A 26,315-nucleotide genomic window follows, 5' to 3' on the forward strand; every position below is an offset into this window, starting at 1 on the left:
GGGAAAGAAAACGTGTTAAGGGTTTACGCGGAAAAGACACGGAATGTCTTGTGTCACGTCAGACTTCCCGTGTCACGGGAAATCCCACCGTCAGACGGGAAGGATTCCCGTGACACGGTGGGTACCTGCCGTGGCGCGGGAATTTCCAACCTATTTTTCCGTCTAAATACATTTTTAACCCTAATTTCATTCGGCATTTTAAGTGCCGATTGATAATTTCGGGCCTTTTCTGACTTATTATTATTTGGTCTAAAATAAGAAAATAATTAAATAAAAATAAATAAAAGGTTTGGGCCAAAATTAAATAATAAAACTATAAAATAAAAAAAGGTTTGGGCTAAAATTAAATAATAAGTTTGGGCTGAAATTAAAACCAAACAACAAGACTAATCCATGGACTGTTCAAAAGTATGAATTTAATCAAATACGATTTTTTAAGCACTCTCGGGATTAAATACTAAACCCGACCAATAGTGGCGGTGAAAGGTTGTTCACCATCGGGTTTGATTTTGGGGAGACATTTTTAGGTGTCTACAACGTTTGAATGGTTATCACATGGAAACCGTTAATGAATATAAAAAGGATTATATGCACCTCGTTAAAATAAAATCTGGCAATAACGAGACTCTTGAAAAATTAGAAGCATGCTTCTCAGGATTGTACTTTACTTATATCAGTCCAATTCAAACATATTTGGTGTCTAACCACAAGGTACACAACTAGAAAATGTTTAATATATGGCATGACCGCTTGGGTCATCCTGGAACAAGCATGACGATAAAAATCATTAAAAGTTTAAATGGACATCCGTTAAATAATATACGAATCCCACAATCAAATGAACTTCATTGTAAAGCTTGTTCACTTGGAAAACTAATCATTAGACCTTCAAAAGGTAAACTTGAAGGTGAAAATCTTGCATTCCTAGAAAGAATACAAGGATCCATGACGAGGGGTAAGACTAGGTCGTTGACTACTCCTCCCTAAGTGAAACAAAATTTATAAACAACTTAAAAAACATGAATACAAGCATAGAGGCAAGTCAAGGGTCGAACCCAAAGGAACGGTAATGTTCAAGCGCTCTCAATTATGCGCCTAAGCTAGGTCGAAGACAAAGATAAAGAGAGAACACTAACAACTAAGAAACAAAGAACCAAACAAATAAAGCACTAGGGAATGGGGATCAACAAATAATCATAACAATTGTAGCAACTCGGGAATAACATGCAAATCAATGTTTGCGAAGACTAATGGTAAGAGCAATCAAAAGAGCTCAAGAAGCTATCTCCTAGAGGTCTAACTAGCGCCAACTACGAGAAACACTAACTAGGAATATCACTAATCAAACTCAATCGACAATTGCAATTCCTAAATCAATGGTCCGTATCATTAGTAATTACAATGCAATCTAGCATAATTCTCAAGGCCTAATCGAATTACACACATGCACAATTTCCATTAATCACTTTAATCTCAACAATTAATCAACATAATCCCCAAATTAAGCACAATCAATCAATCATACAAGTTTTACCCAATCCCTAGCCAAACAACTACTTTAACATCATCATCTAATCAATTAATAACTAAGGAAATCATGAATCATAAAATATGAAGAACAATTACACTAATCAAAGATCAAACATCAAAATCAATCCAAACAAACATGAATATTAAACAAAGCAATAAAATGAGATAGATTTAGAAATGCTCATTGATAATAGAGAAGATCTTCAACACAGTTGTCACCATTGAATCTTCAATCTCTCAATCACCATTGAAATTCCTTACTTTCTCTCTCTAAATCTACTCCTAGACTAACCCTAAAACTAGAGAGAGAAGCTCTCAACTAAGCTAAGAATATGATCAAAGATTATCTCTAATTGCTTTCTAATTACTCCCAAAATCAGGTACAAGTAAATATAAATAGGAGGCGCGAAACGAAACCGAGCAAAGCAGGGACCCAGAAGGGCGCGCCCGCGCAGCCAAGGAGGCGCGCCCGCGCTCCTCTGGGTTTCTTCGGTTCTTCTCGATGCTTCGTGAATTCGCTAAGGGACTTCGCATGACCGCGCAATATGATGATGATGAACACTAAGAGTGGCAAATCCAAAAAGCACTTGACAGTGGGTTCAACACACCATCTTCATGAGAGCGCGGCTTGAAAGCGCAAGAGCTAGAACTTGGAGAATCCACTTTCTTGCATCTTGAGCTTTCCTATTTCCATGAGCTTGCTCCAAAAGCGTCTCCCACCTTAGTAATCCATCCATATCAAGACCTGATCCTCGTACAATACCTATAACCACGAAAAGAGAACAAATAAGGGAGAAAAGACTAGAAAAACCATAGAAATGCACAAAACCAAAAAAAAAGAGAGAAAAGGTAAAACAAAGAGCAAAAGCATAAAAATAAGCATTTATTAAGAAGGAAAGCTATGAAAAGAAGGTAAAAAAAACCTAAATATTCATCAAATGGGTGCCATTTATGACACCCATCAAGACATTTGCGGGCCAACACACCCGACATCTGGACCGTTCAGATATTTCCTCGTGTTAATTGATGCCTCAACTCGTTAGTCACATGTTAGTCTTCTCTCCACCAGGAATGTTGCATTTGCAAAACTTCTTGCGCAAATCACACGTTTATGGGCTTAATTCCCGGATTATCCAATCAAAAGGATTAGGCTAGATAATGCCGGAGAATTTACATCCCGAACATTTAATGACTATTGTATGTCGATTGGGATAAACGTGGAACACCCAATAGCCCATGTTCATACACAAAATGGCCTTGCAGAATCATTAATAAAGCGATTACAATTAATCACCAGACCATTACTCATGAAATCAAGACTCCCATCTTTTGCATGGGGACATGCAATAATACATGCCACTGCTTTGCTACGACTAAGACCGAGCGCGACGCATAAGTTATCTCCAATGCAACTAGTAGTTGGAAAGGAACCTAGTCTGGCACATCTAAAAACATTCGGATGTGCAGTCTATGTTCCCATAGCACCGCCCCAACGTACTAAAATGGGCCCATAAAGAAGATTGGGAATCTATGTTGGCTATGAATCACCTTCCATCACACGATATCTTGAACCATTGACTGGTGATCTTTTCACAGCTCGGTTCGCAGATTGTCACTTTAATTTATCAATCTTCCCAACCTTAGGGGAGATAAAGAGGGCCCATGCTGAAAGAAATATCATGAAATGCCCAAAATCTATCATACCTTGATCCAAGGACAAATGTATGCAAACAAGAAGTGCAAAAAATAATACATTTCCAAAACATCGCAGATCAATTGCCAGACGCACTCACTGATAGAAAAGGAGTGACAAAGTCACATATACATTCAGTGAATGCTTCTACTAGGGTTGAAATCCCAGCAAAGAATACTGATAATCCACTTTCAGATAAATTTGCAGCACGCAAAAGACGTGGCAAACACCTCGAAGCTAAAGATCTGAAGCCGAGAAAATCTAAAAGAGTGGAAATGAGGAATAAAAAGAGTGAATACTCCTCAAATAAAATAAATCAAATCCAAGATGATGAAAATATCATCAACCCCCAAGACTAATCTAAAGAGTCGGATGGTACATCTGAGGAGGAGCGTGAAAACGAAATCGTCGACAATCATGAAATTTCAATAAATTGCGTCCACACTAGAAAACAGTGGGATAGAGTAAAAACCTATGTCAATGATGTATTCGCATACTCAATTGCCACATAAATCATCTCTGATGTTGAGGACACCGAGCCATCATCTGTAGATGAATGTCAACGAAGGAGTGATTGACCAAAGTAGAAAGAAGCCATTCAGGTTGATTTAAAATCTCTCGCAAAACGCGAAGTTTTCAGTCTTGCAGTCTTAACTCCAAAAGGAGTGAAACTTGTCGGGTATAGATGGGTGTTCATACGAAAAGGAAATGAAAAGGACGAAATTGTAAAATACAAGGTTAGACTTGTAGCCCAAGGTTTCTCTTAAAGACCGGGAATCGACTATGAGGAAGCATATTCACCTGTGGTGGATACCACGATACTAAGGTTCCTCATAAGTGTCTCAACATGCAAAGGACTACAAATGCGTTTGACAGATGTTGTGACTGCATACCTTTATGGGTCACTTGATACTGACATCTATATAAGAGTCCTCGAAGGACTTGAACTACCTGAACCTTTGAGGGCACAACCTCGAAAGCTACATTCCATAAAATTGAAAAAATCACTCTAAGTTTAAAGCAATATGGGAGGATGTGGTTTAACCATTCAAGTGAGTACCTACTCAAAGAAGGGTATAAGAACGACCAAATTTGTCCATGTGTATTCATCAAAAGGTTTGAAAATGGTTTTGTCATAATAGCGGTGTATGTTGATGATTTAAACATCTTCTGGACACATAACGAAATCGAAAAACTAGCTAACTGTATGATGAAAGAATTTGAAATGAAAGACCTTGGAAGAACAAAATTATGTCTCGGATTACAAATTGAACATCTAAGAGATGGTATCTTAATTCATCAATCCAATTATGTTGAGAAAGTATTAAAAAGGTTCTAATGGACAAAGCACAGCCATTAAATTCACCAATGATTGTTCGTACTCTAAACATCAAAGTTGATCCATTTCGACCCCGAGAAGAAGGTGAAGTTGTACTTGGTCCAGCGGTGCCATACCTAAGTGCAATAGGAGCTTTGATGTACCTGGCCATCAACACTACTAGGATAGACATTGCATTTTCGGTGAACTTGTTAGCGAAGTATAGCTTTGAACCTACAAGTAGACGGTGGAGTAGAGTGAAGCACTTACTTCGTTATATACGTGGAACAATCGATTTAGGGCTCTTCTATCCAAAAAAAAATGGAAATCCTACTCTCGTGGGATATGATGATGCAGGCTACTTATCAGCTCCAGTAAAATCAAAATCACAAACAGGTTATCTTTTCAGCTATGACAATACATCGATCGATCTCTTGGAAGTCAACCAAGTAGACACTAACAACAACTTCATCAAACCAAGCTGAATTGATTGCCCTTTATGAAGCTGGTAGGGAATGTATATGGTTGCGATTAGTGACCCAACATATACTAGAAGAAAGCGACATCAAAACAATCGAAGAAGGCCCAACTACAATTTTTGAAGACAACATTGTTTGCATTTCACAAATCAAAGGAGGCTACATCAAAGGTGATGTAACAAAACACATCGACCCCAAGTTCTTTTCTACTCATGACTTGGAAAAAGAAGGCAAAATCGATGTCAAGAAGATCCACTCATGCAACAACTCAGCCGATCTATTCACGAAGGCATTACCACCTAGCAAATTTTAAGAACTCATGCATTTGACAATTGACAAGCATGCGTCGTCTTTGTGATCTGTGTTAAACTTAGGGGGAGCCCTATATGTGTTGTACTCTTTTTCCTTCGTCCAAGTTTTTATCCCACAGGGTTTTTCTTGGCAAGGTTTTAATGAGGCAGGTAAACATATAGGTACAATAGCAGTAATATTTATTTTACATAAATGTAAATTTTGGATAGGAGTCATCCTATAGAAATCCGTTCAAGGGGGAGTGTTGTAATACGCATCGTATGCGTAATATGAATGGATTAAGGATACCGCCAAATATCACCGTTTAGCTTCCCATCCAAGAGTAAATATCGTCGCTCAGAACCTCATACTCGATTAGACATTTCACTGCATGTTTAATATATCGAGTAAACACTTTTCATGCAAGGCTACTATAAATCACCGCATGATCTGAAGGAAATATACAAAACAATTATCGGAGTATCTAAAAGCTTTCTTTTGATCTCTTTAAATCCTTTGTTCTAAAACAATAACAATAATTGTGTAGAAATTTTTACACTATAACTTCCTACTACTGTCCACAAAGAAGCAGCGATACACATTACAAGCAGCCATAGCTCTAGCATATCAATGATTACAGTCACGGAATACCTATAAAATTTTGATACCCACGAGCAACCACAAGGTATGGCTTGAATTACTAGTAAGCAGAAACAGGCATCCTCGCTTTCTCTGCCAAATTCTTTACGTACTCCTTTCTAACTGGATGATCTTCCTGTGGCCGATTATAGGGTGTCCACACTGGTTCTCCTATGAAAAGCCTCATTAACTGCATGTTGTTCATAAGTGTTCTCATTAAATCATATCAGCAATTTCCATGATCCTTTAGTGGTAGTAAACAGATATAGGTAACAAAGAGGGGATGCAAAGCTCAATAGTAGTGAGACTATATTGTCACACAAAATTACTACTGTATACTACGAAGTGTATACTTGCCTTCACATAGTTAGAGGTGTCAAGAGTGAAACGATGGTATATTCCAGCAGGAAGTATGATCATATCACCCTCTTTAAGCCAGATCCGAATCCAACGGTCTGCCTTGTCTCGTACATCAAAGTAGCCACTTCCCTCCAAGCAGTAGCGTATCTCTTCATCTGCATGTATGTGTTCTGTGAAGAAGTTCTTCAGCTTCTGCTCATAATTCTCCACCTTTTCAGGACACAAATCAAGAATATCCTGCACATCAGAATAAATCGTAAGAGCCCCTACAGAGAAAACGACCCTTGACTTAATCGGAAAGCATAAGATAGAGAATGTAAACTTTGCAAACTGTTGGGTTCAAGAGATAACGTTCCAGAACTCTGGTTTTATAATTTTAATCAGAATTAATACATAATTCCAATTCTTCCCCCGCCCCACCCTTCTGAACAAAAAGTAAAACACAGCTGCTGATTGCTAGAGTTACGTCTGCCCAGCTGCCCTGTCAGCAATATGTCAACTCCAAACCAAGTACGCTAGGATAAAAAGGCTCCTCATAAAGTGTCATAAGAATAGCCAGCCATTTGAGGGTTCGTGATGATAAATTTTTAATTACTGGTATGGCCAAGAGCACTTTTAATTGTTACTAGTAGGTGTTGTTTTGAGTTCAAATGTTAAATCCTGCAGAATAGGAAACAATAAGCTAATATGCAATTGCATTCTACTTAGAGGTACGTTAAAGCTTCACAACTGTTGAAGAGCAAGTCTTCTAAGGAAATAAATAATATCGGCTTAGGCTCTTAGCCGTAGTAGTGTAGCACCATATGTATGTTGAGAAGAAAAGAAATAAGAGAGATGACAGTGAAGACTGACGAGCATCATCCAGTTGATTCAATCAGATGTCAATGTGTAAAACATTAGATTATAGAAGCAAAGAGCTCTGCAGAAATTGGAGAGATTTAGATTTTTACCCTGCTAAGTTGAGACACCCTTTAATTTCCCCCCTATAGATTTTATATAACAACATTATACCATGTTAGCTAAGTACCAAGGACAACAGACTTTGATACAAATGGATTATAGATGGATATCCTGCCGCATATTACAAAATTCACAGTACTCGCACATAAAACCAGAACCATGAACTGCAGAGTACATAGTAACTCTTAACAAATTTAGAACGAATTACAATTATTCTCTCTAGATTGCTCCTCAACTCCTTGCACCTTAAGGTCCTTACAACTAATCAACTCTTACATTTCAATACCTCAACCTTAATCTAAAGCACTGAACCCAATGTAACTCTTTAACTCTCAAGCATCCTAATCAATTAGCTACAATTGTAAATACTACCTCTGCTTCATATTATGTGCTACATTTACTAAAAATGAATCCTTACACTATGTGCAATAAATGTTGTCTTTCATTTTAAGTTGCCATGTCCTATATCTCTTGTCTCATCACATGCATCTATATCTTTCTCCCTCCATTACACTCACAAACAAATTTTACCTAGTAGTCGGTGTCAAGGACTTTATTGCACATAATATGAAACGGCGGTAGAAGCATTTTTGCTTACTTCTAGCAATCAACTCAATCTCATGTTGATTATCCCTTAAAATTATTTGTAACCCACAAAGGCCACAATCCTAATGCAACATCAAAAAAACAGATTGAAGCCAATTATGCAATACATATACTCACCAATTTTCCAATCCAATAAGATCAGCATCATTCCAGTTTTTTTTTTTTTTTTTTTTTTTTTTTTTTTTGTAAGTTTTTTATTTGCGCTCAAAATCCATTATGGAATAATAATTTAGAAAACGCCACAACATTTTCCAAACATTTATTAATAGTACCTCCATTTTCTCCTGTTTGTCACATATACCATTTGTGTTCTAACTTCAAACAAAAAAAATCATATCATGAGTTAAACTCAAATACATAAGAAGAAATAGGTGAGATTGAGTTCATATTCAAAATATTAGAGTATAATTTGTAATCACCTATAATTAAATACTCCGTATATTATATAGTTCAATCATGTGTGTCGAAAACTTTGCAAAAATCAAATGGAACAAACACGGAACAGAGGTAGCAGTATTACTAGTATATGTGACTATTATTTCCGATATAGGGAGCAAACTTACCATATAGTTGTAACCCCTCTCATCTCTAATCTTCTTTAATTCAGGATCATTTTCATAGTCCTTAGCATTCAATTTCCAGTGTAAAACACCAATTTCTGCAACAAACCCCATTTTTATCATCAATAAATGGCCAAAAAATTCCCAGAAAAAAAAATAATGGGAAGGAGAATTAACAAACCAGAAAGGGTATCAAGGGAGACAAATTCTTTTGGGTTTCGATGATGAGGAAGCCTTGGATCCTCATTACTTTCATCCATATACCAAGCCTTCAAATTAACATTAAAATTAATCAAAATTATATATTAATTAATTAATTAGCGATTATATGATTATAAATTTATAAGTAGGAATTAATTAAAGGAAAAAGGGTATGAAATTGGATGATGTAGAAAACTCACCTCGATTGCCATGACTTCAGTTGAGTTCTGTTGGTAAATGAAGAAGGGTGATATATTTATAAAAATGAAGTATTAATTTATTAATTTAATTAGCTGAAAAATCATATTGAGGGAATATAAAATAGGAAGAGCATGAAAAGGGACAAAAACTTATGAGTGTGTGGTTAATGTGGTGCTTCTAGTTTCTACGTTTAAAAAATCTGGTATGAAAGTTAGCATCATAACATTTGGAGGCTTAAAATTTGTGGAAGCTTGGTTTTCTCAAGATTAATTTTGTGGATGCTTAAAATTTGTGGAAGCTTGGTTTTCTCATGATTAATTTTGTGGATGGATTTCAATTTTTAAAATGGATGTCTATTATGAAAATGAAATTTGGTTGTGCATGCCCCCGGTTTACAATATTTTACTATACATCGAATATTTTATAAAAAGTGACCATTTTTCTTTTACAAAAGTTACCCATATTTCACAAAAGTGGCATTTTTTTCACAAAAGTAACTTTTTTTTTTCACGCAAGTGACTTTTAATTTCACAAAAGTAATTAAGCTACATATGCAAAACAGAGTATCAAAATCAACAAAAATAAATGCAAAATTGACAATAGTCACGAAAAAAAACACTACAAAGTCTACAATCACTCAAACAAATCAAAATTCGTCGCCGAAACCACCGCTAGTAATGCCGATAGTGCTGAAACCATCGCCGATTCCATCATTTCCGACCATCTCACCGAGCAAACCGACGACGTCACGACGTTGATGACGACTGTGCACTTCAAGCTTATTAGCTGTGAAATTCCATTAAATAACAAAAATCAATAAATAAAAAAGTCGAAAACCTTTGAATCTCAAAATAAATAGAGATAAATCATGGAAGAAAATGAACTGTAGCAAAAAGAAGAGGAGAGGAAGTAAGAGTGGAGAGAGAACGTGAAAGAAGAAAGTACTCAAAAAAAGATGAGGATTTAGAAATGAAAAAAAAAACGGAAGAAGGTGCTCACGTGCGAGTCCAAACAAGTTGATTTACAATAATGATATTGTACATCGGATTTTAATAAATTTTTGTGTTTTGCTTGAGTTTGAGCTTTGAGGGATTGAGGATTGGAGAGAGAAGGAGATCTAATGAGGTCTAATAATGGGATTTGTTAAACATCGCCCACAAATTACTATATAAAGCCCACAAAATTCACTTGGTTTTCAAAATTGCCCTTGACCTTAAAAAAAAAACACTCACACTCTCATCACTCACACTCTCATCACTCACACTCTCATTGCTCATCTTCTTTCAACCTCTCTAAAAAAAAAAAAAAATTCAAAATAACGGCAATGTCGAGGCGGCAAGGCAAGGAAGTGGCGGCGGCGGCGGAGGGAAGGATGTCCCAAGGAGGAAAGGTATATTTTGTTTTAAAAAAAAAAAAAAAAAAAAAGGGGAAAACCGCCGTGAACGCGGTGGGGCGCCCTGGCTGGACGCCCAGCCGGCGGTGGTGGCGCCAGATGCAGACGCCGCCACCAGTTGGCTGGCGCCTGGGCTGGATGCCACCGCCACGGTTGTGGCGTTTAGTCTAGGCGCCGCAGCCGTGGCTGTGGCGTCCAGCCCAGGCGCCAACCAACTGGTGGCGGCGTCTGCATCTGGCGCCACCACCGCCGGCTGGGCATCCAGCCAAGGCGCCCCCCCCCCAAATTTTTATTTTTTATTTTTTTTTAATTTTTTTAAAAAATTGTTTTTAATTTTTTTTTTTTTTTTGTAATATAATTTTGAATTGTTTTTATATTTTGTTGTTTATTTTTATAAATTTTTTCAATTTCGTTGTATTTTTTCTACGTTTATATTTTGTTTACTATTATTTGTATGTTTTTAGTGTATTTGATTTGCGATGATGATTATTTATCGTATAAATTTTTGTATGTTTATATATTTTAAAATTTTGTGTAGGGTCGTCATGGTGGGGGGAAGAATATAGAGCTTCTTAGTAGAAGTTATTCAGTGGAGAGGTCGGGGCATAGACATGTCAGATCCCGTGGTATTTCGGCCTCAGTTCGTAGAGAACGGATCCACCGTCGGGATGAGGATGACGATGACGATGATGATGCTGAGGAGGGTGACCAGGAGGAGGAGCAGGAGGAGGGCGCAGATGAGGATGAGGATGTGGACGATGGCAGTGGACCGTATGATGATTACGGTCCATTCAGTCAGAGGGTTGATGACATGTACGAGACGCATATGGTGGAGGTGCGTAAGGGTAGGGGTGGTAGGTTTGTTAGTGATCTGGCACATCATCTGCGTCCACTGTATCTGGGGCAAGCAGGAAACGGTCGAGGGCGGGTAATGATTCTTGGGTTGTTAGGAGTGAGGTGCCCGGTGGGCCTGTTGACGGGAGTGTGATTCCTAGCTTTCTAGGACACATAGCTGCCCGTATTTGGGAGGACCAGGAGAGGCCTTCAGTTACGGGGTTGTTGAAATGTCATACCCGGGAAAAGACTTGTAGTTTTTTGCGTACATGGGCTGAGGCCTGGCCGGCGGAGAGCGAGATGTTCGAGCGACTGGAGGGCACTGGGGTGAAGCACGTTCCTGCCACCGTGCACGATAAGATTGACAGTACGCTGATCACGGCTTTCATTGAGCGATGGTAGCCGGATACAAACTCTTTTCACCTTCCGTTCGGTGAGATGACGATCATGTTACATGACATCGAGGCCATTCTGGGGATTCGTGTTGAGGGTAAACGACTTTGTGCTGTGGCTGATGCGGATCAGGCAGATTCGCTGGCAGAGTTGTTGGCGGTGGACAGGGCTGCACTGTACACCGAGGCTCTAGGTGTTTGGGAACACGGAGATGTGAAGATCGCATCCGTGTTGCAGCGGTGTTTGTACCCGAGTGCACGTAGGACGCCCGACGCACAGCTGAGTGCTTATGTTTTTCTACTCCTCGGATGTACCTTGTTTCCGGATAAGAGCGGCGGAAACAAGCTCAGGCCACGCGACATCGTAGAGGCGTGTGACCCCGACAGTGTAGGCCAGTTTTCCTGGGGATCGGCTACGTTGGCGTATTTGTATCGCCAACTAGGATTTGCGAGTCGGGCTGACGCGACAGGTATCACTGGGTGTCTGACTCTATTGCAGACTTGGATATACGAGTACTTTCCTGCATTGCGACCACATCGTGACCCAGTTCCTATTGATGAGGGGATGTCGCGTGCTTGTGCGTGGAGTCCGCGCTCGGAGAAGAAGTCCGTTGACCGCCTCCGATCGATACGGTTATTGCTGGACAGGCTGTCCCCCTTAGAGGTAACGTTTATTTATAGAGTCTACATTTTATTATTTGCACATATTATATTCATGTTATTATATTTTATATGTTGTAATTGTACAGGTGAACTGGATGCCTTTCGGCCCGAACCCTAGTGTTAGGGTACCCAGGACCCTGTACACGGGACTCATTCAGTATCGTGACATCGTCGAGGCGTACATGCCCCAGCGTTGTCTTCGCCAGCTTGGATTTGTCCAAGTTGTACCTCCTCCCCCGGCGTGCCCGATGAAGGCGGTCCGACCTGCATCGTCGAGGGAGTACGTCGTGGAATGGCCGGATATCATGACCGGGACGTGGGACCAGTTTCCGATGGTGGCTCGATTATGGTTAGCGGAGTTGCAGCGGCCGCCCTCTGGGGTTACTCCCATGTGTGACCATTACTACATGGAATGGTTCAACCGGTATTCGCACCCGAGGTTGATCGCTGATCTCGACCACAGCGATGATGATTATGTGCCACCGCCTACTGCCACGGAAGCGGTATGTCTTTTATTATATTTATCGTTGTCTTTTAATTAAGTTTTATTTGTTGTTATTGTATTTCATCTTCTGTTTTTTGTTGTATGTAGTGGATGGGAAAGATAATGCAAGACGTTCAGAAACTCTCTCTTGAGAAGGACAGCATGAGTGCAACAGGGAGAGCTGTTGTTGATAGTCTGGAACAGACCCTTGCGCAGTGGGAGTCGTCGTCGAGGAGGGATTACTGATGGTTATTGTATTTTATTTACAGAGCATTATGTTGGACATTATGTTGTAAAATTGTAACATTTTAGATTGTTCTTTTAGCTTCCAACTTAAACATATTATCAGTGCTGTTTTTAAATTTTGATATAACCGTTCGTGGATCCGCGCGCAACATATAGAATGCAGTAAGCAATACAATATAAAATATTAATGTTCTCATTAAAAGAGCAACGTACAAATAAGATTACAAATAAAGAATGTAAACAAGAAAAACTAAAATGCAGCTAGGGTGTTCCATTCGTGGATCCGGTCATTATATAGCGCATCCCAACCCTCTACGCTCGCTGTGCGAATGTTGTACCACCGAGGTATAATCGGTGGCACCGGAAAATCGGTTGACATGTCTAGTCGGATGAAATGTCTGTATGACGACCCAAGAAACGCAATAGCTAGCTCTCTGACCGGTGTGGTGACAGTCTCACGCGACCGCCAAGGGAGAACCGTGGTACAAGGATAATAAGCTTGACTATGCACTCCCAAGCCGAAATGCATGACTGCGCATTTGTAAATGTTTGCAACGGCAAACAGATCTAGGGGCGCGTCAAAATAATGATTTTCGCCGCAAGGTCCACCTCCCCACCGGATACGCCGGAGAGCGCCATCCAAGTCATCCTGGTACACATGACGATAAACATTTCGGTTAGAGGCAATTTCGCTGTACATCAACTCACGCACCAAACCGTAGTTGTCTTCGCCCATTTGAAAAACATCAGCCACGACCCGGAATCCGCAGTTACCATCTCCGATTACATCATTCCACCCTTCCACGTACGACATGATGATCGCAGGTATCCTTTCCTTGTACGGAAACTGATCAACATCGTTTCTTCCTATTCACCAAATAATTAATTATAGACAGTTAAGAAGACAGGAGTAACACTTTAAAACTATGTGCAATAAAAACAACCAAAACGTACCAGTTCTCAGGGGCATATTCACAGACGATGAAGATTGACTACGACTAGATGACGATGTCCGACCACGAGAACGACCACGACCAAGACCACGGATATACTCAAACGCACTCCTGTTCCGCCGTTGTCGACCTCGAGGACGGTCAACTCCTTCGGGTTCCTCATAATCTAAGTTAGACGGGTGGAACATGTCATGAAGCACATGAGTAGCGTCACGAATAATAAAAGGATGGCTGGAGGACACTCGGTCGTACATCGAACGGAACTGCTCCAACTCTTCCTGTTCACGGTCGGCCGTTTGATTGTCTGCATGCTCACCAATAACAAGCGTCCTCCAGAATGAATGGACCTGATCAACATGTAACGACGCCCTTTCTTCTGTAATAACGCGATGAATGGTGCATGCGCAAGGTAATCCATGAGTTACTGAAATAGTACACCCACACCGAGTATACACTTCGTCAGCCAAGTCCCTCACCCTGTTCAGCTCAGTGAGAATCAACCCCAAGCAGTAGTGCGACACACGACCATGGAGAATCTTAAATATAAAATGGCTATACATCGTACCATGTCGTCGTCTGGAGTCCTCTAGAGAGTTCCTGATGTCGTTCTTCTGAGTTTCAATTGACTTGTTCAGTCTAGCGAACAGTGTATCCAAAGCAGCGGTCGATGAATCAATCCAGTCCTTGGTAGCTCTATGAGCGCTCTCAACTCTACATGTTGTAGTGTTCCCAAAATGAAGTACCTGGTTTGTCCAATATTTGACAAACTTTTCCCTATGAGGGACCCATTGATGCATCACATAGTCCACCAGTGTCGGACACCACTGGTACGAATCCCTGAAGTTAGCCAATGCTCGCTCATACGCTTCCTCTGTGGTAGCCTGTAGGATCTTCCGCCACTTACCATTCACCAATCTCTCTGCCATTTCCAAATTCTTCTTGAAAAGGTTGTAGGCTTTCACTTTCACGCAGTTGTTGATGTGCCATGTGCACAATAAGTGGTTCGATTCGGGAAACAGCTCTGCTATGGGGGCAAAGAGACCTCCCTCACAGTCGCTGACGATGGCTGCTGGATGAACATTAGGCCCGATGTAGTTTCTCAGCTTCTCCAAAACCCAATAATAACTTGGAGCCGTCTCATCCCTGATGATTGCATGACCAATCAGAAAGTTCTGGTTCGTTGGAGCCATCCCAACCATCTCAACCAGAGGGAACTTGTACTTGTTTGTCTTGTACGTTGAGTCGATCAAAATCACAAATGGCCAAGACTTGATCATATCAGCACAATCAGGATGCACAAGGAAAAGATGAGTCACCTCCGCTGTATCTTCATCAGAATCAAACCAGAACAGGTAACCACGTGATTGTGCCTGGTGTAGCAGCTGCTGTATAGGGTTCCTTCCCTCTGACCGTTCAAACCTGAGTTGTTGTCTGACGTTGTAGATGTGTCTTCGGTTTGGATGGTCTTCTGGAAATTTCTCTAACACAGATGCTAATATTTTAGCAGGCTTCACTTGAGCATCACTCATTTCTTTCACAACTAGTTTCGCAGCAGGACTTAAGCCGCTCAGTTGTCGATGACCCTCTTCATATACTATCATCTCATGGTTGTGATACCCCCATTTAGAGTAACCTATCACTTCCCAACCGTCACGACTCCGTAGTTGTCGAACCTTTACTCTGAACTCACACCCACAACCTTTCCGCTTTGTGTCAAACCGAGTGGCTGTACGAAAATCTCTTTCTTCTCTTTTGCGATAACGGTCACATCTCAAAATGCGATCCATTCTACCATCCCGTTGAGATTTATGAGTTGCTACTACCAAGCAAAATCCAGCTGCAATTGCAACCTGTTTTGCCCAATCAATCGCTTGTTGAGCTTCTTCGAATGGACCATCATGTCCAAATATCTCACTGTAATCATTTCCGTCTCCACCATATTCCTGCATCAATTATATATTACAATAAATACATTTAACGGATAATACATTTAATTTCTATATTTCCACATAATTAACACAAAAAAAACATAATTATATATAATCAAACTTAATTTTTATAAAAACCCAATTCGAATTTTCAAACTAAATTTAAAAATATACCATTTCGAATTTTCAAATTTAATTTTAAAAAAACCTATTTCGAATTTTCAAATTTAATTTACAAAAAACCCATTTCGAATTTTTTTAAAAAATCATTTTCGATTTTTTTTTTCACAAAAAAATTAAATAAAAAACAACAACAAAATCAAAAAGGAAAAAATAAAAATTAATTATTAAAGGTGGCGTCTGCAAGGGCTGCCACAGCCACTGGACTGGCGTCTGGCAAGGCCGCCTCACCCAGTGGAGTGGCGTCTGCCCAGGACGCCAGTCTGGTGGTCTGGGCGTCTGGGCTGGACGCCACTCTGGTGGTCTGGGCGTCTAGCCTGGACGCCACTCTGGTGGTTCTGGCGTCCGGCTTGGACGTCCAGGCTACGGTTTGGGCGTCCACCCTAGGCGCCAGAGCCACTACGACGGTAAACCGTGAATTTTAGCGGTCACTTACCTCGTTTTCCGTCGACGACGACGTACCTCCGGCGTCCCCCGCATCTCCGGCCTGCCATCCGGTCTCCCCCGGCGAGCCAGTACGGCTCCACATTTTTTACACCGAGATTATCTCAATTTTACCGAAAGGGCATAATGGTCAAATCATAACATATTTGTGGGCTTTATATGGTAAATTGCGGGCGATGTTTAGCGTTTCACCTAATCTAGTGGCAAAGATTGAGCGCATATATACAGTAAGTTATATGTTTAAGCCAACTCCAACTCATGATCGTGTAAGCCATACAAGTTTCAAGGGATCAATACCTCTATTCGACTTGTTTAAAAAGACTTTGACATCCTTATTCCACAGGATATCCCTAATGCCAACACGTAGTGTTCAATGGTAGATACGCACACAAATAAAGTTAAGTTAGGGCCACTGTTTTAATATTTGGAGAGGATTGGGTGTTCATGTCTATTAGTTTCTTCGTTTCTCAAGTGAGAAGAGATATTCACATATGATAATTTAAAGGGGATTTTGGCACCAATCATATCATAACTATCTCTGTTAATACCATATTAGGATTTGCAAATTTTATCAAACTCGCGATAAAAGGTAAAGACCGGGTTAGGGTTCTTGGATTTTTTGGCTATTATAATAGATTTTTTTCCTCCTAATATATACTCCCTGTTTTATCGATTGGGTTTTAAGTTTTAATGGTTAATTTTGTTTAGACCTGGTTAATAAGGGGGTTGGGTCAAGGTCGGTGCATGTAATGTCAAAGAGGGCCAGATTTTGTAGGGTCGAAAGCGAGTTAGGCCAAGCATGTACAATATCTTAATATATAACTATGTGAAATTTTGTTATCGGATCATTTCAATGAACATTTTTTTTAATATTAACTAGTGTATAGCCAGGGCGTTGCTCCGGATAGCTACTTTTTTCAGTTATACAATTGTTAATTTTTTAAGAATTATATGTGTTTTCAATACTTTTGCAGTATAACATAAATTTGTGTGGAAAATTATAAGACAATTACTTGGATAGTTAAACAATGACTTTTCTTCTTAGAGGTTGAATGTTCGAACCTCTTCATATCACTATCAAAATTCCACATCAATCAAAAAGTATTAGAAGTATAAATGTAACTATTAGGCACTTAAAATAGAATTAAGGGAGCACCTAACAGTCAAAAGCTCACCAATTAAATTCATCTTGTTAATTCATTCCCATCTAATCACCTTTCTTGCCTCCTTAATCTTTACCCGTCCTCCACTTATACACTACTAATAAAGTAGTAAACCAACAAATGGTAATCGAATCATCAAATCAAAATCATATAAATTAAATATCTCCCTAATATCTAGCCTTCCTAAAACACACCAAAAACACCCCACCTTAGATCTAGTAATCTCACAACACCCCCAAATAAAAAATCATTCCCTTGTTAAATTTTCATTTACACGAACGCATAATAATCCCCCCTATCTCAAGAACGAACCATCCCTATGGCCCTATAGCACCATTAATCCCATTATAAACACACCAAAACAACACAACCATCTTGTACCAAAAGAACCAAAAACTAGAAACTTTTTTAAAAAACACACAACAACAACAACAACAATGTTGCAAAACCAACAACCACCATCACCACCACCAAGAGACAACTCCACAACCTTCTACTTCATAGCAGCCTCCTTCATTTTCTCTCTCCTCTTCTTCATCTCAACAACCACAACAACCCCAACAACCGCCGCAACAACCACCGCAACATCACCTGACCCACGCCTCTTCCCCAACCCTCAATATGTCCTCAACAACCCCAACTCACCCCCTCTTCCTTCTGTCCCTTCAATTGCTTACTTCATCACTGGATCATCCGGTGACTATTCTAGAATCTTCCGGCTTCTTCTCTCTATTTACCACCCTAAAAATCTTTACTTGCTTCATCTTGACCGTTTTGCCCCTCAGTCTGACCGTGACCGTTTGTCTCTTAGGGTGCACGGCCTGCCCGTGGTTAAAGCTGCCCGGAATGTCCATGTTATTGGTAATGCCGATTTTGCTTACCCTAGAGGATCTTCCCCTATTGCTTCTTTGCTTAGGGGTGCCTCTATTTTGCTTAGGTTGAATTCTAATTGGGATTGGTTCATCAATTTGTCTGCTCATGATTATCCCCTTGTTACTCAAGATGGTAAATTTCTATCTTTTGAATTCAATTTTTTGTGGGGTTTGCTTGGATGTTTGATTTCCTATTGTTTTTTGTGATTTAATGATGGTTGATCTTGTGTTATTGGCTTTTTTTTTTTTCCTGATTTGCTGCATTGGTTGTTAATTTGGTATAAGTTACTAGTTTTGTTTTTCAAGCCGCAAAGAGCAGTGATGTAGACGGATTTGATTCGGACTTGAATTGACTAAGATACTTAAGGTCTTGAAGTGTAGTTTTGTTGGGATTTCTCTTATTAGCTGCATTGATTGTTAATTTGGTGTATACTAGGATACTAGGTTTGTTTTTTATTGTTCAGAGTCGCAAAGAGCAGTGATATAGATGGTAATTGATGTCGGTGTTGTGTATTGCACCCTGACTTTAGGTTTTGCGCAAATTTGCTGTTCATTTCGCGGTTCATGACCTAAAGATTACAACTTTGTTACAATTCTAGCTACATTGGATGAGGAGATTGTTGTTATCTTATGATGTGTATTTTGGTTCAAGCTTTAATGTTTAACACTGATTTGATAATGTGGGTCTTTCATGGTTTTGTTGCATATATGCCTTGCTTGATTTGATAATTTGGTTCAAGTATTCAAACTTTTATTTAATTTTGATTATGTTGTTATGATTCACATTTGTACAGATTTGTTGCACATATTGTCATACACACCAAAAGACCTGAACTTTGTGAACCATACCAGCTACATTGGATGGAAAGAGTGAGTTACTTTCACTTGTTTAACATGAATCAATTTTTTGGTTGTTGATCAAGTCTATTCCCTTTTAGTAACTCTGGTTTCATGTGGCATTTTAGAGCTCGAAGGCTGAAACCCATCATTGTGGATCCTGGACTTTATCTTGCAGAAAAGACTGGGATGTTTTATGCCACTCAAAAGCGGGACTTTCCCAGTGCTTATCAGTTGTTCTCAGGTGAGTCTGCAGCCTCACTTGCATATTTCTAGAGCTCAAATACTAGTAAAAGTTAAATCTAGTGCTCCTTGGTTTGAGCTATTATGGATTTTTTTTCCAAATCTTAGTCTATCGCTAGCAGCTTCCCTAGTTGCTTTATACTCCCCTACCCTCTTGAAAAAAAGTACATAATGGGATTTAGTTTTGGTTAAATGAAGCTTTGAAAGGGATCTCTTTCCTGCATTGTCTGTCTCACCTCTGATGTTACCAGATAATCAGGGCAAGAATCAGGGATATGTATTGAAGCTTTGGTAGTATTCGTATTCTTTGAGAACAGTTACTTGAGATTTTAGGCCAGAAAGTGGTTATGTAGCTAGGACACAAGGTCTCGATAGCAGCTTGTTTGGATAATAAATTGGGAAGGGAAAGAAGAAAACTGAGAGGGGACTAGGGGAGAGAAAGGAAAATAGGAGGGGAAGCGAACTTTTTGGTCTTATGGTAGTGAATAGTTCATCCTTTACGCTTGCTATTCTTCATCAATGGAAGAAGAAGACCCACAAATTTGGAGCCCCAAAAAATTCGATTCTTTATCATTTACTACTGCCTACAACACCACGAGATCCTTTGCCACTTCCACTAAGACATCCACCTGAACTCCTGAAGGTGGCTTTTATCATCACTCTGACAATCTCCACCGCCAACACACAAAAAACTACAGTTGCTGATGAATGGGTGTGATTAAATGTTTTCTCCACTGCTGAAATAGTTGTTGCTTGTCTTTCCACTGTCATTTAAGTTATATAGGTAGTTTCATCTTCAAAATTCTTGATTTGAAATTGGGGAAGTCATGACAATTAAGGATGTCAATTATGTGAATCTGGGTTTCACATCTAAGAGAGAGACAAAGAAAGGTGAGGGAAAATGAAAAAAGGGGTTATTTTTTGGAAGGACTCTAGGGGGGGCAGGGGTAAGGGGAGAAAATCGAGATTTTAGTAAAGGTAAAATTGTCATTTCATGTTAATTGAATGTCTTATTCCCATTTTCTTTCCACATTTTTCCAATTTTGGAGAAATTTGTTTCTCAAATAATTAATTTCCTCCATTTTCCTCCCTTTCATTTCTCTCACCTACATAATATGCTATCCAAATTAGGGAAATTGCATCCCTAAACAATGTGCCAGTAGAAGTGATCATGTGAATTGACTTTAGATCCATATTCAGGTTACCTTCTGTCTGGTCTGAACTTTTTTAAAACTTTCCTTGATCCTGATGTATGATATTTTCCAAAATGAGACTGATGCTATGGGTAGTAATCACTATTGTTTACTAATTACCCTTGCTTCCCTTTGTCTCCCTGTTCTTTTGTCAAAGTGTCTAGGCCTCTAGTATAAGCAGTGAGAACAGCAACTTAATAACACCTTCCCTCTGACATATACTTGTTTACTTGCTGCATAATTCCATCAACGGAAGAATACTCTTGGACTTTATTGTAAGGTGCAACTAGGAGCATTGGCTGTTTGACGTTGTTGCTGGAATGGCTTATATTCTTAATATTTTATTGATGGCACTTTTCTTGTTTAGCAACTACATGAAAATGATGAAGTTGAAAGAAAGCTGTTATGTTTATTCATCTATTTTCCCTAATAAGCCCCGATTTTCAAGATAAATCGATGAGAAACTACAAAATATGTAGATGGAAATCTTGTTAACAGTTTTTTGTTCAGAATATGTCAAAAATACTGCATCTTCTGCTGGCATATTAAGCAATCAAAAAATGTAGATGGAAATCTTGTTTAACAGTTTTTTGTTCAGAATATGTCAAAGAAACTGCATCTTCTGCTGGTCTACTAAGCAATCATAAAATTCACCAGAAATTTTGAGTAATGAATCATCAGCTGATAATTGGTGTTCTATGTGCAGGGTCACCAACCTCTGTTTTGAATCGGAAATTTGTTGAATTCTGTGTTCTGGGATCAGATAACTTACCAAGAACTTTACTGATGTACTTGGCAAATTCCCCATCATCTTTATTGAGCTATGTACCAACCGTTGTTTGCAACTCACCAGAGTTCAAAGAGAGTGCTGTAAACCATAATTTACAGTATGCATCTTACTCTGCATCTTCAAGTGATAGTCCCAGACACCTGAATGGCTCTGACTTAAAAGACATGCTACAGAGTGGATCGGCATTTGCCACGCAGTTTCGTCCGAATGACCCAATACTTGATCGTATTGATAGAGAAATTCTTGGGCGGAGACGTGGGAGTGTTGTGCCTGGTGGCTGGTGCGTTGGTGAGAGGAACAACACTTGTGGTGAATGGGGTGATGCAGACATCTTGAGGCCAGGTCCTGGAGCTAAGAGATTTGAAAGACGTATCACTGAGCTGCTTAAAAATGGGACATTCCGAACTCAGCAGTGTTTGATTGAATAAATTCTTTACCCTATTTATCACACGATTTTCACCTGAATGACGCGCTAAGGAATTAAAAAAATTCATGAGAGCATTTTCAGCTTCAGCCTATAGAAGCATTTTTTTCCTCGGCTCATCTTAGCTCTGCTCTGAGGTTTATATAACTGTCAATGCTGCATCAGAGAGTGGGTTAGACGATTAGTGGTCAATTTTAATGTTGTAACAGCAGGTGTCCAAGCCTTTGTGGTTTATTGGGGATGTAATTGTTGTACCTTAGTTCCAATTGGTTGGGGTTAGCTGCACAGATCTAGGCACTCATGAGTTGCTCGTGTTAGTCATCTTTTCTCCCTTTAACTCTATTCAATGCACTACAACCCTGAAGATGCAGGGCTGCCAGGGGATGTAATTGCTGTAAAGTAAATTAACTTTTTTTTGTTTAGTTGAGAGGGTTGATTATGTTGTACTTAAGCGATGCCTCTAGTTCCTCGGTTGGCACACAGAGTAACTTTTTGTAACTACGAGTAATTGTTTGCACATATTGTTCTTGAATGATTCTGCTTACAATGAATAATAAACAATTATTTGACTAAAATTCCTGCCAAAACTACACAACTTTCTTACAAATTCTCTCTAATCAAGCTTATAGTTAATTTCTGTAACAATCTAACAAAATCACAAGTATACTTCCAAGTAGCTTGAGATTCAAGACAAACATACATTACTAAAATACTAAGTAATGGATTTCAGCAACATAGCAATCGCAATGCTTGACCACCCATCCAAGATATACCATCAGACATCAGTTCAGAAGAATTTCTATCATGAAACATGAAGATACATGCGTTGTTTTAAGAATAAAACCCCTCAACTGTTTCAATTGTGAATCATAAAGGCTGGATGAAACTATTCCAGGATCTTCATTTTATAGCTTTATTACTTGTAATGTACCAAATACTTGGATGACAAAATATTCATTGGTCCCATTCTTCACTCATCTTTGTCCGTATGGGTGTTGCTTCGGGTATAGTCACCAAGTCAGGAGTTTATTACTTGATCAGTGAGGAACTGAGGAACATCTTACGCTTGAATCATGATTTTACCTAAAATAATTAACTGAGCTCGAGGGGTATATGAGAATACTTACTCTGATAACAAAGTTAGTTACGAATACTTGCGAAAGAAAAAAGCTTGCAATCTTTCTCGATAAGTATCAGCAAATAGACAAATTAAAAGTACCTTGGGATCTACCACTAAGGGCCTATTCTCTTCGGTTTAATTTCAGTTCAATTCAGTTAAGCTCCGATCAGTTTAGTCCAGTCCAATTCAGTTCCTAATTTCCTTCTTTCATAAAATATTTAGTTAAGTTCAGTTTATTTCTGTAAATCATAACAGGCCCTAAACAGATATTGGTACTACCTCCACTTCATATAATATGCAACTTTGGAATATTGTTTTTGATATAAAATATTCCAAAGTTGCAAATAATATTATAACAGAGGTGGTAGTAGAAATTAGGAGTGATAAAAAATTCTGGGTACCCGGAATTGGAATTGGAATTGGAACCGGTTAGGAACTGGCGAGTCCGAATCTAGAATTGGACCCAGTGGTTCCAATGTCCAATTCCGAGTAATAAATTTAGAAACTGGTTGCAACCGGTTCCAATTCCAAATCCCAATTTTTTTGATCCAGAACCGGTTGGGTACCCAGTTACCTAATATATATTAAACTAAATATACTTTTTTCTTAAAAAAATATGTTAAATGTATCTAGTTAGTAAAAAAAAAAAAAAAAAAACATATTATTAATATCTAACCTAAATAAAATAGCTTCATGTAATCATGCATATATAAATATAAGTATTAAACGCTAAAAATGAAAATGGATCAAAATAAGTATTAAATTTGTATTAAAATTTAATAATTATGTACATAAGTTGGTACCCGGAACCGGACCCGATACCCGGCGGTTCCAATTTCAATTCCTAAAGTTTAGGACCTGGTTGAATTGGTTCCAATTCCAATTCTAAATTTTAGGTCTCGGTACCAACCAATTCCGGATCCGGTTCCTAAAAATTTGACGAGGTACCCGGTTTGCTCACCCCTAGCCCCTAGTAGATTTATTATCTTAGTAGATGGGTTTTGGACCACTTGACCATGGGGCCATTATATTGCTTCCAAAGCTTGGAAATGCTCAACACAAGCCTTTTAGACTCATCCCAGACTTGTGCCAATTGACCTTTGCACCCATATGGGACTTCGCTATTGGGCTCAGGTTTGATAGACCATCCAATTAGAAAAGCTATTTGGGCTCCAAAACAAGGTGTAATCTAAGCTAAACCCAAAAACTCACCTCAAACTTCCTATCAAACCTCCTTTTGATCAACAAGAGTTTTCACCCTATACACATGGATCATTGGGAAATTACTGTCAAGGAAGAAAGCACTTGGGAGCAAGTGTGTACAGAATAAAGAGTTTAGAGCACTTGAAACCAAGATTTGTGATTTCAGAGACGTCACAATTCGGGGGATGGACTATTATGACGTTTGTTCCGGTGACACTCTTTGAACTTTTTTGGCCATGGCAGCTTCAAAATTTGGGAAGTACACCAAATGGATATCCACAACGCTAGCCCTTCATGGAGACTTGGAAGATGGTGTATATGAAATCACCTCCAAGTCTAAAAACATGAAATCAGGATTATATCAATTTATTTTCCCTATCAATTCCTCATCCCACACTTAATCCTCAAAAGTCACAATTGTAAACCATCAAAACAAACTCTTTGCATCTGATAAAAATGATAAAAGGTTACTAAGGGATGATATTCCCAAATTCCATCCGATCTTTGACACACATTTCTGTATTGAGTAATATAGCTATATATGCCAAAACATGAAACGAATCCAAACTAAGAATACAATGTTTCTTACACTAAAAAAAAACTACACCATTTCATGGTAAATCATTATTTATACAAAAATGATTGTTGCAAAATGGTTATTTAAATACATGTCATACAAAGGAAGGTACAAAAAATTTATCAGTAACAATAAATACCTATTCTTCACAGGTTTCACTCTGTTTACCTGGTTATTGGAATTTGTCAAATTTCCTACTCAAAGTGTTCTGTTGCTAAAATGGCATGGTGAACTTGTATGAACATTTTCAAGCTGGCTATGAAGCTGAGAGATTCTACTGGTACGAACCGACTAATGTATCAGTGGGTAGGAGTTCCTGATCTGGAGAACAAATCTTCTGAAAATTTCCTTTTTTGAAGATAAACGTTTTAAAATCTCCTTCGACTCTGTTATGTCACGAGGAACTAAAAGAATCCAAAGAATGTTGCTACAGCAAAAAGAAGAAATAGGACTCCTCCCAAGTAGCCAACCTAAAGGGAAATATAGTGAGCATGATAAATAAGAGCAGCAAGATAGCAACCCTTAACAGCAGAAACATTTCAGCGACCTACCAGCTTTTCAGAAATGTACTTGGCAAGAAATGCTCCTCCAAGAACTGCGACAGATGTGGCAACTAGGTGTCCCACTATGGCTCCACTTGCCACGCCCCATGGAGACTGAAATTCAAGTAATTAAGATATAAATGTAAAACTTATGGATGCATAGAAGTTTATATCTATGAATGCTAGTTCTAATATCGTACCTGTGCAGCACCAAGGGCGATGGTAGCAAGCATTGAGCGATCACCCCATTCCTTTAGAAACAAAAGGGTTGCATGTTTCAGAGAAATAAACTACTAATAATACAATTACTAATGATTGTACTGAATACTCACTGTAAAGAACACAAGGCAGAATGATTTCCACATAATTTCAAATGGGTTTGTCAGTCGTTTTGAAGCCTGCGGAGAAAAAAATAGGATTAGTCAAATGCAATGGTTATCATTACAACTTTTTCACCTTTTCGGATTTTTTAAAGGAAAGAGGAAGGGGGGAAAAAGGGGGGGGGGCAGGATGATTAGAGATTGTTTGGTTTTGCAGCAAGACCTCGTTGTGTCAATACAGAGAAGTTAATTCTCGGAGGGAGGGGGCTAACATATTAATAGGATCTAAAATATCTAATCCATATTTCTATTCCAACTTGATATAGATTAAACAAAGTAAACAAAAAGATTGTAACCCCATAAAAAGTAGTGAATTTAATTTGTTTTGTTCAAGCAAACAAAGTCCTTATTAGAAACTTTGAAGGAAAATATATTTAATTGGACACAATGGAGTCAGAGATTCACTTAAGAGCATAAGGGTCCAGTACTAGGGAAGTAAATATATATTTGTTAATCCAGAAATGGTGCAAATGAGTCAGAGGTAATAGTAAGCTTAAAACAAGTGAGAGTAAGGTGTTTATTGAAGAATAAAAATATGCGATCATAAGTATCCTGAAAATATGGTGTTTCGAAATTCACCTTCACAAGCTCCTCAGCCTCAGTATATTCACCAAGT

General features: G+C 38.9%; 2 protein-coding genes and 1 long non-coding RNA gene across 3 annotated transcripts; 1 reads left to right on the forward strand and 2 right to left on the reverse strand.

Annotated features, from left to right (window-relative positions):
• Positions 1-5,712: 5,712 nt before the first annotated feature.
• Positions 5,713-9,990, reverse strand: LOC110692471 (1,2-dihydroxy-3-keto-5-methylthiopentene dioxygenase 1-like). Its single transcript, XM_021869478.1, has 6 exons — positions 9,838-9,990; positions 8,838-9,624; positions 8,618-8,705; positions 8,440-8,534; positions 6,308-6,547; positions 5,713-6,140 (listed from the first exon to the last, which is right to left on the reverse strand). The coding sequence occupies exons 2-6, from the start codon at positions 8,847-8,849 to the stop codon at positions 6,012-6,014; spliced, it is 564 nt and encodes a 187-aa protein (XP_021725170.1). The 5' UTR covers positions 8,850-9,624; positions 9,838-9,990; the 3' UTR covers positions 5,713-6,011.
• Positions 9,991-17,478: 7,488 nt separating this feature from the next.
• LOC110692472 (beta-glucuronosyltransferase GlcAT14A-like) lies at positions 17,479-22,452 on the forward strand. Its single transcript, XM_021869479.1, has 4 exons — positions 17,479-18,523; positions 19,185-19,260; positions 19,356-19,471; positions 21,370-22,452. The coding sequence occupies exons 1-4, from the start codon at positions 17,956-17,958 to the stop codon at positions 21,879-21,881; spliced, it is 1,272 nt and encodes a 423-aa protein (XP_021725171.1). The 5' UTR covers positions 17,479-17,955; the 3' UTR covers positions 21,882-22,452.
• A 2,702-nt stretch (positions 22,453-25,154) lies between these two features.
• Positions 25,155-25,572, reverse strand: LOC110692474. Its single transcript, XR_002505472.1, has 3 exons — positions 25,520-25,572; positions 25,329-25,433; positions 25,155-25,247 (listed from the first exon to the last, which is right to left on the reverse strand). It is a non-coding gene; the product is annotated as an uncharacterized LOC110692474 (long non-coding RNA).
• Between the last annotated feature and the right edge of the window lie 743 nt (positions 25,573-26,315).

Source organism: Chenopodium quinoa, unplaced genomic scaffold (assembly GCF_001683475.1).
Source record: "Chenopodium quinoa cultivar QQ74 unplaced genomic scaffold, ASM168347v1, whole genome shotgun sequence".
NCBI classification, from domain to species: Eukaryota; Viridiplantae; Streptophyta; class Magnoliopsida; order Caryophyllales; family Amaranthaceae; genus Chenopodium; species Chenopodium quinoa.

Bases quoted from the DNA above. Each gene is read 5' to 3' on its own strand.
- LOC110692471 (XM_021869478.1), bottom strand. The intron at 8,535-8,617 runs GTTTGTTAATTC...GGTTTGTTGCAG, and splicing joins CTCCCTTGATACCCTTTCTG to AAATTGGTGTTTTACACTGG. The intron at 6,141-6,307 runs GCAAGTATACAC...AACAACATGCAG, and splicing joins ACACCTCTAACTATGTGAAG to TTAATGAGGCTTTTCATAGG.
- LOC110692472 (XM_021869479.1), top strand. From the start codon at position 17,956: ATGTTGCAAAACCAACAACCACCATCACCACCACCAAGAGACAACTCC. The intron at 18,524-19,184 runs GTAAATTTCTAT...ACATTTGTACAG, and splicing joins TCCCCTTGTTACTCAAGATG to ATTTGTTGCACATATTGTCA. The intron at 19,472-21,369 runs GTGAGTCTGCAG...TTCTATGTGCAG, and splicing joins TGCTTATCAGTTGTTCTCAG to GGTCACCAACCTCTGTTTTG.